This window comes from Rhagoletis pomonella, unplaced genomic scaffold, assembly GCF_013731165.1.
Source record: "Rhagoletis pomonella isolate Grant_MI unplaced genomic scaffold, Rhpom_1.0 Rhpom_scaffold_00007, whole genome shotgun sequence".
NCBI classification, from domain to species: domain Eukaryota; kingdom Metazoa; phylum Arthropoda; class Insecta; order Diptera; family Tephritidae; genus Rhagoletis; species Rhagoletis pomonella.
Genome location: NW_023458561.1, coordinates 37,140,834 through 37,150,733, shown reverse-complemented (window position 1 = coordinate 37,150,733; position 9,900 = coordinate 37,140,834). Strand labels below are relative to the sequence as shown.

General features: G+C 33.7%; 1 protein-coding gene across 1 annotated transcript in view; it reads left to right on the top strand.

The window, feature by feature from the left end:
* LOC118743799 (transient receptor potential cation channel trpm) overlaps positions 1-9,900 on the top strand; it is a gene marked incomplete at its 5' end in the record, with an annotated part of 161,503 nt that overhangs the window by 85,106 nt on the left and 66,497 nt on the right. Inside the window, 1 exon segment of the mRNA XM_036476564.1 lies at positions 6,261-6,326. Coding sequence (XP_036332457.1) covers positions 6,261-6,326 — 66 coding nt within the window.

Here is a 9,900-nt window from a genome sequence, read left to right as displayed (position 1 = left end):
TGTATATTTACCGCGATTGGTTGCTGGTGACTAAATTTATTTTTTTTTCCATTTTCCAAATATTTTTGTTGTAATTCTCGTCCTATCTCTACTCCTAACTGCTAATCTATTGTTTCTCATACTAGCATACGCATCAAATTCGTATTTAAATTTTTCTAAACTTTTTTTAATCAATCTGTGTAACCTTTTGTATGTATTAACCATCGTTTGAATATACTTTTTCTTTTTTATGTCTAGTACTCTAATCCGTTGTCTGCTGTGCAAATATAGATTAATAAATCTTCTTGTGAATATGTCCGAATGTACATACATATGTATGCATATCTATTTTTTTTTTTTTATGTATGCTCATGCAGATACAATCAGCCTCAAAAATATGGATACCCTCACGTTTTGATAATTTTATTTGTTTATATTTTGCACATCAATTTTTTTATAAAAATGTGGTTTATTCAACAGAAAAACTCACAAGAATCAATTTTCTTAATCGAACTTTCGGAGAAAATATATGAAATACCAAAAAATTAAAAATTTAGGGTATGCGGTTTTGTAGCCCATAAAATTTTAGTGTAATAAAGTCCAAGTTTCAAGGAAGTTTTTCTTATAACCATTACTTAACGCATTTCTTTCATATAAGGGCTGTTTGCAGCTGTCAAGAAAAACGAGAAATTCATATAACACCATCACAATTCCTTAAATCAGTTTGCAGCTTTCAAGAAAAGAATGTTTGTATATTTATTTTTTTTAAGAAAATTTACAGTACTCTTTCAAACAAAAGAAATCATGAAAAAATTTTTTTGTGCTTTTCTTGAGAGCTGCAAACGGCCCTATAACCATAAAAACGATTTTATTTTATAAGAAAGAAGGTACACAACTCCGCCAGCGAAAAAATCTCAAAAATTAATGGTAATTATAAGCCACTGGACATTCGCATTAAAATTTAAACTGCATACTAAAATTTTTTGTAAGAAATCAAATTGAGAAATTATCAATTTCAATGAAAATTTCTTGCATTTTTCCGAGAGTTAAAAAAGAGATTCTTGCGATTTTTGCTGTTTAATGAACCATATTTTTATATAAATATAAGAAAAATTTGGTATGGAAAATATAAATAAATAAAATCGTCAAAACTATAGGGTGTGCATATTTTTCACGCTGACTGTATGTACAGCCACTCACAGAAGTATTCGTGGTTCTCGATACACAAAATCTGTTCCATTAACTTTTTCGTAAATTTTTATTTAATATATAGCCTATTTAATAACAAAAACCATATAAATCAATATTACATATTTTCAACGGAATTCGTAAACTGGCAAAAGTGAAAGTTTTAAGTGCCTTGACTTTTGACTGTTTTTTGCTGGCGATATTGCCGGTTCTCCCCCAATTCACGCATGAAAAAAGTTTATTTTTAACCGACTTCAAAAAACGGTGGAGGACCACATTAACCGATTTCTGTAATAAAACAGCTGGGCCCATACTAATTTGGTCCAGATCCGATCATTGGATGATGAAGAAATTAACCATTAAATTTTTTTAGGAGAACTGAACTCGGCTTAGTTTTTAGCTCAAAAGTTACTAGTTATAATTCTTAAGAAAATCTGACTAAAAACTTTGAAATTTCGGTAGTATTTTTTTAAATTCGCTAAATTTTTGCAAGTTTCGTAGAAAGTTTGCATCATTGATTTATATGGTTTTGAGGTACATTTTAAATAAAAATGAACGAAAATGATTTTGGTTTCTTTTATATTGTAAACTTTTTTTCGCGAGCCAGTCTAATGGGCATACTTTTTAAATTCGTATGTGGGTATACATATGTACATACATAAATTTGTATGTAGTAATCAGTGTCAGCGTTTCATTGCCCTGTTTTCCTATTATTATATATACCTTTTATTATCACATACATACATATATGTAAGATATTTTCCTTTTCCATTATATATTCATAATCATATTCGATAACATATTCACATCAAAAATACTTATATTAATATTGCCAAAACACCAATATTACTAACAGTACCGAAATACAGTAATATGCTGCTTAAGATGTTAAAATTATGGTATGGTTCTGCTGCTCATTACTTAGACTTTCGTTTTGTTTGTATTTTGTGCTAATTGGCTGCTAAATGGTATTTATATTTTGTAAATATATTTTTGAATTGGTTGCTAAAATGTTTATTATTTTGTTGGGTTTTTATTGTTGTATATTTAAATAATTTTAAGTAAAAAGTTTTCGCTTTAAAAAAGACCGATTTTAGTTCGATTGATAGTGAATAACTGAGTTAGAGGGAAGACCAGTATGTATGTAAGAAAGTTAAATTACATGGCAGTTGAGAAGTCCACGTGCAGAAATTTCATAAATTGCATAAAGGAAATTTCTGCACATGCAGCCGTACATAGCAGGCATGTAGGCGCCCGGTGTTAGCAGTCGCGCCTACATAGATATTGTTTCTGGTAACTGGTCTTCCCATTGATATTGCCACACGATGGCTTTGAAAGCTTGTAGGAGAGCGTGTGTGTATTTCAGTGCCTAAAGCTCTATATTCAAAATATATACATAGATATGTATATATATTTATATTTTTTTAAGTAAATCGTATAATCTTTTTATTTTATAACTTTATCGTAACACAGCACTCCCGTGACACGACAAAGACAAGTAATTGGTTGCTTTTGTTGTATGTACTCAATATTTCCGAATACTTGATAAATCATTCTTTTAGGCACTTCTATCAATTTTTTGTTCTATCTGTTGTCTTTTTAGCAGCAGCATACAGGAAACTTCAAATACAAATTTGCTACCCAAAATCTTAGTTTTTTTCACTTTACAAAAGACAAGTTACTTGTTTTTGGCATGTTACGTGGGAGCTTTTTCCGTTAAGCAATCTGCACGGTCGTTTAGCTTTAGACGCGTAGTAAATTTTTTATGCAACGATTCTTGGTCTCTCCATATGCTCTGCTATCACCATCGGATTCCGTGTTGAATACTTTCAGAGCTGGAGCATCGGTGCCCATTCGAACGACATGGTCAAGCCAGCGGAGCCACTGTATTTTAATTAGCTGCACTATGTCACTGTATGTCGTTGTAAAGTTCATACAGCTCATCGTTCCATCGTCTGCGCTAGTCGCCCTCGCCAACCCGTAAAGGCAAGTAAATCTTCTGCAAGATCTTTCTCTTGAATACTCCAAGATCCGCCTCACCGGATGTTGTCACTGACCATGCCTTTGCGCCATATACCAACATAGGCATGAGGAGTGACTTATGGAGTGTGGCTTTCGTACGTCGAGAGAGGCCTTTACTTCTGAAATTGCCCAAAGTAGCACTTGCTGGCAACAGCGATTCTGCGTTGTCGACAGTGACATTATTATCGGTGCTGGTTCCCGAGTAGACGGAATTCTCTACCTTCTCGGAATTGTAACTATCACCAGGGCGCGAATGTGCTAATTGTTTGTTTGATGACAGGAGATACTTGGTCTTGTACCACCAGACCTTATCTATCTTGGGAAAAGGCAGAACAGACTTCGCGGTTCCTATCGAACGCTGTTGTGAAGTATTGTGCCTGAGCTGTTCACTTCTACAGCGCTTATTTTCCTCTCCAACATCAGATTAAAGAAATCGTATGAAAGGGTGTCTCCCTGTCTTAAACCCCGTTTGGTAGCAAAGGCTAAACGTAATTTTACACATCCGTATCAGTTTCGCGTGGATACCAAATTCAGACATCGTGACAAATAGGCAACTCCTTTTCTCGCGGGTCTTTTTTAAGATTTAGCGTATTGTGGATACCTGGTCTATGGTGGATTTGCTAGGTCTAAAGCCACACTGATGCCCAATAAATTTGTTGACGGTGAGATTCAGTCTTTAACACAATCGTCCCGCGTTAGTTGGCTCGTATGGCGGGGTTGCCTTTCTTGTGGATTTCACAGAGCATACTTAAATTCCAGTCGTCGGGCATGCGTTCACCTGACCATATTCTGCATGCGAGTTTATGCATGCACCTTATCAGCTCCTCTCCGCCGTACTTGAATAGCTCGGCTGGCAGGCCGTCAACTCCTGCAGGTTTGTTGTTTTCCAGCCGAGAAATTACTATTGTTACCTCGGCATAGCCGGGTGGTGATACATCGATTCTGTCTTCCTCGACTTCCATATTGGTTTCAGTGGCCTTTAGCAGAATGGAAAAGTGTTTTTCAACCTTTCATAAGACGCCTTACATTTTGATAGAACTATCGGAAAATCTCCACACTCAAATATTTAGCCGCTCTTCAGCTCTCTATATCAATCCCACATACATATTTAGCTCGCTGGAATTCGACTACTCCTTCGGCAGCGATACGCAGCGATTGGGAGATGCGGTCCTGCTTGCATATGATAACTTTTCGTTTATGTGCATGGTTTATGAGTTGGTCCACGTTCGGACGCGATGAAGTCGATCAGCCTGCCACTGTGTTATCGTGTTATGTTTCGTCGTGGATACCCCTATTTTGCCTACCCTACCTTTGGCATCGCTTATCACGACCTTTATATCGCGATGGTGTCAGTCTTCGTAAGCGCTCTCGAAGAGCTCATAGAAGAGGGTTTCGCGAAGCTAGGGGCCAAATATACTATAACAGAGTTTTTAGTTTTTCCCTCTAATGTGAGGATTTTTGAAAGGACTTTGAAATTTCAAAAATATGATTATTTAAAAAAAAAATTATTTAAGCAATTCAGTACAATGTAGAATGACAATATATTTAAAGAGAAAATTATGTACAATTGAGAAATAATATTTTTTTTTGTGCATAAGGACCAAAAGGTGCGGAAAATTGCCTATTAAAATTTTACCCTTGAATATCCTTGAAAATTTATTTTTCAAAAAATTGTATGTTCAAGTCTAGTATACACAAGTTGACATCGTCGAATTTCGTCCTTTTAACTTTATTAGGTTAAAAAATAATAATTAAAAGACCATTTTCAATACCTATTCGTCCTTTCGAACGGATTTTTTTTAATCTTAATTTTTTTTTTCATTTTGCACTGAATTTTTTAAAATATTTTTTCGAATTAATCACATCTTGGAAATCTCAAAGTCCTTTTACAAAAAATCCTGACGTCGGAGCGAAGAACTGATATGGGAGTTTTACTACATTAGGCCCTTAGTTTCGTGAGTAAATTGATTTTTTCCTCGCACGGTGTATTACACGGTGTTTACATGAAGCTATTTTACAGGCAAATCAAAAGTGGGCTGCCCCAACTTCATTGGAAGCGATTAGTTGAAAGGCTGTTCACAACAGGCGACTGTTGCTTTCAACTAAAAGATGCATGTCGAATCGCCTCATCTAAACACCGCATTCGGTTTTTTTATATGACAACATCAGATTAAATACCTAGTTCCTCATTCCCCGATTTAAAATAGATGTTCAGCCTTATCAAGAGTTTCATTTTCCCCGAACCGGTTCACTTTTCACTCTCGGTTTCCATGGTTTTACTATGGGCGGATGACAAATTTTCGGGTGAATTTTTTTTCAGGCGAAACTCAGGATAAGGCAGATTATTTTCTTAAAATAACGAAGATACAAATGATCATCCGCAAACATTTTTTTTTATTGTGTGGTTTCGAGTAACAACAAAAACAAAATGTCTCTGGAAGTACTTAAATTTGTTTTATGAGAGTGAATATGTTTCTAGCATTAAGAAGCTTTTTTCTCTTGAAAATTTAATCGCAAATATCGACAAATTTCAATTAGAAATGTCTTAATTTATAGATCCTCGATTTACTTGGTATCGCCAGAATGAATAAGAAACACCTACAGCACCTTTAAAAAAATGCATTGTACAAAAATATGAAAAACATATCGTTTATACAATGTGTGTATGTAGCAAGCATCTGTTAAACAATTAGTAACAATTATTATTGCATTCATTAAAGTTTTCATTTAGACGGTTTTGCAGCGTACTTTTGGTTTCTTGGTATTGAATACTTCTACTATAGATTATTATTAATTAATGCTTTAAATGTTTTTATGACAAGAAAAGTGGCATCGCTTTAATGAAGTGTGATCGCCATAAATGTGCTCGGAAAGAGTTTAATAAATATTTAACTATTATAGCATTCCTGTGATCTAATTAATACTTAATAACGTAAACTCACTAAACTCTCTTCTTATCTTTCAAATTGTAACAAAACATAATCTGTTTTTTTTTTAATACGTTGTCTTTAATGCTCTATCTTCCTCGCTTTCTCTCTGTCTTTTTGCTGGTACATACTTACATACTTAAGTGCAAACTTATAACAATCGAAAAGACATCACCGTCGTATAATAGTTTAACATCTCATTCAACACATGTAAGTGTAAACAATACATATGTATGTTTCGAAAGCGTGTGTTTGTGTGGGTGTGTGCGTGCGTAAGAGCCTTTCTGCCACTTGTACATATAAGCTTAAAAATACAGACCAAATATTTAAGTCTTAACGCCACAACACATGCACAGTAAAAATACCACAAAAAGAATAATCGATTGTGTGAAAACATGCAGAACACATTTTTTTCTTTTCATTCTTATCATTCTGTTGTTTATTGTTTTGTAATTCACTTGAACACCGACATACACCCGAAAAAAAAACCGATAGCATAAGAAAACAATAGATTAGTTATAATACATTTAGGGTACTCACAGTTTACTTCTAAAGTTAAAAGGTGGCGACTTTAACAAGATAACACACTCGAACTGTGAGCAACCCTTATGTTTAAATAAAGTATTAAGTTGATCAACAATACCACGCATTGCTAGACCGTTTGCCTTTCACGCGTTTGTGTTTAGAGAGCATCAACAAACCACATACATATTTCTCTCTATTCTCTCTTCTCTTTTTTATACTCAGCTAGCACAGCGCAAAAATAAAAAAAAATAACCTTTGCCAGCTCCAGGCAGGCGCAAAGAGAAACTTATGTACAAGCAGCGCTGCGCCCAAAGCGAAATTCATGTATGTATGTACAAGCAGCGATAGATGCCAGTTTAACACAGAACATAAACATGAGACAAAGTCTAGTAATTTTGCCCAAAAGTGTTATCTCTAATTAGTATGGGAACCAACAACAAACAAAGTTACCACATGGTAAAATGTTTTAAAGTTACCAGGTGGCAAAATTAACACAGTAGATAATATAGAACTGTGAGTACCCTAATTGTGTTATTTAAGAATGACTTAGCAGAACTGTGCAATGTTAGTGCACAAGTAAGTAGATGGAAAATATATACAAAATGCCTACTACACAAGAGGCTATGTAAATTTTTTGATATATCTAGCGACGCACAGAGGGGTGTTTTTCGACTTTCTTGAGAAACATTTTTTTCAGAACTTTTATTTTTCTTTTCAGGATCTCTAGAACTATTGAAAAGCTACTCAGAATAGTTTTTTATTTTCTCTTTTGCCGCATGTCGTATGCTGCGTGAATCTGGTATACAAAATTGAAAAAAAAAAAATAAAAAATTTCTTTGTCAAAAGATTCAGTACTTTTTTTTAACAACCCTCGAACTATAGAAGAGCTTTTTTTTTGCCTTTGAGGGTGGATGAAAAAAATTGAACGAGGAAGAGTAGACATACGGCCCTATGTTGAATATCGTCATCGTCGACGAGTTGAACCGTCACTTTATTGATGATGCGGCGACTGGAGGAAGCTAGCTAGACAAAATTATTTTACTAGTTTTTTAAGATAGATGAGGTCGAAACTGAAAAAAAAAAAATGTTCTAGGACCGGGGTCGGAAATACCCCGTTGACCCAAAAAGTGTTATTTATGTTGAAAAAGAGTATTTTTATGATTCGTAGTAAACGTTTTAAAATACTAGAGCTATAAGGCAGAAAGAATATTTTATTTAAAGGATATTTTTATTATATATTTTAAAATATCTTATGGCTTAAAGAAAAAAATTTCTTTTCTGGTTTTCAAATCAAAACCACTTTTTGTTTCATTAACACTTTCTCTCAAAAATAAAAAAGAGAAAGTTTAGTTCGAAAAGTAGCGGTTTTAATTCATAAATATGTATGTATATACCATGGCACATTGAATAGGTAGTATCAGTAGAGCAGCCGATTTTAATTTTTTTCAAATAACTTGGTTTCGAAAATGTCAAATAATTTGAATTTCTTCTCACAAAAATTCTAAATTTTTAAAATCTATTTCCATGTGAAACCTTTTCCCATACAAAACAGGCGAATGAATAGCAGCTTTTGGAACGCTCGCCCAATTCAGCAGCAAAACCCCCTGATTACTGTGCCTTGCAAGGATGGATCAATGCTTCGAGAAGCAAACAAATTTACTAAGAAAGGAAAAATGGAAACAACTTTTATTTTTTCGAATTTAAATTTTTAATTTTTTATTTTTTTTCTTTGTATGTATATGTATCACATGGCGCGCTTTAATTTAGAAGAAAAATGTCAGAACAGTTTTTGACACTTTCTTTACCAGAAGCAACAACAAAATACATGCAAATGTTGTTCTTGCTCTAATGCTAGGAGCTGTTTGATATGCCTTGGTATACATATACCAATTTCGAAAGATATAGAAAACTATACGTTTTAAATTTTAAATAAAAATTACATATATGGAGAACTCATTTAAAGATGAAAATGTAAATGCAATTAAAAGGTTCACTCTCAGTATTCAAAAATAGTATCCACCATCCTCCTCATTTTCTGAATCTTCATAACTTTCTTCGTTTTCTTCATTTTTCTAATTTATGACATATATAATTCATGGTGCGATAAGTAACTTGAGTACTTCTCCAGGAAATATTGAAAAGTTTTTTTTTTACATTTCCCAAACTTTTTATGAGAGAATCTGACTATCAATATCACTGATACAGATACAGGCGAACACTTTCTAGCATTGCGTAGTCGATACCTTCTGCAATCCTTATTTATAGCTTCTTGAGCATCTTCTGACAGTGGTGTGGCTATGAGAGAAAATTTTGTGGAACGTTGCAGGCATATATGGGCAAATCTTCGGAGCCGTGCGATTCAACGCTAAAAAAAAGTAAATTTTTAAATTGAACGCATAAAAATAAATTATACATAAAATTGTTTGAAACCCATTGAGAAAACATTAAATTCTTGTGCGATTAATTTTTCTCAATAGCTTAAAGAGTTTTATAAGTGAAAAGCGATAATTTTTGAAACAGCGATAATTTCTAGAGATACAGTATTTAAGAAGGTCAGGTGCAATGTGTATATAAAATTTGGTAAAGATTGGTGAAATGGTTTTCGAGGTACAAATATTTGACATGAGTGGGCGGACCACGCTTAGTTTTCAAAAAATTTTACAAAAAACTAATTTTTGCTCAAGATCCATTGAAAATATCATTTTTGGAACAAATATTTTAAAATTCGATAACCGCACTGCCCAAAGATCTGTAAATCCTTACATATACACACAAAAATTATATTATGTATTTAGCATTTTTCAACGAACTTCATGAATAATGTTATCTAATACCATGTTCTGACCGACAACGACAAAACTTTGAAAACGAGTTTTGGGATTGTGGACTGAAGGCTGTTCACACCGGCTGTTAGGGTTGCTACACAAAAACAAAACCAAAATGCAACCTCTTACTTTCATTCTTATTTTACTTTGGCCAGCCAATTGACAATAAATCCGAAATGGCGTATTAAAGATGATAAAATATGACTTCCACTCCGATAAATATTCGAAAAAAAAACTAGTGAAGATACCGATTGGAATGAGTGGAACGTGAGTTTTCAACGAAAACTGGTTTTCGGTTGACAGATTTTACATGGACGAAACACACAAGTTTTAGGCCGAAAACCAGTTTTAGCAACGAAAACATGTTTTAACGATCACGCTTAATGCCAACCTGTTTTAGTCTGTCAGTGTGCCATCCAAAAGAGGGAAATTTT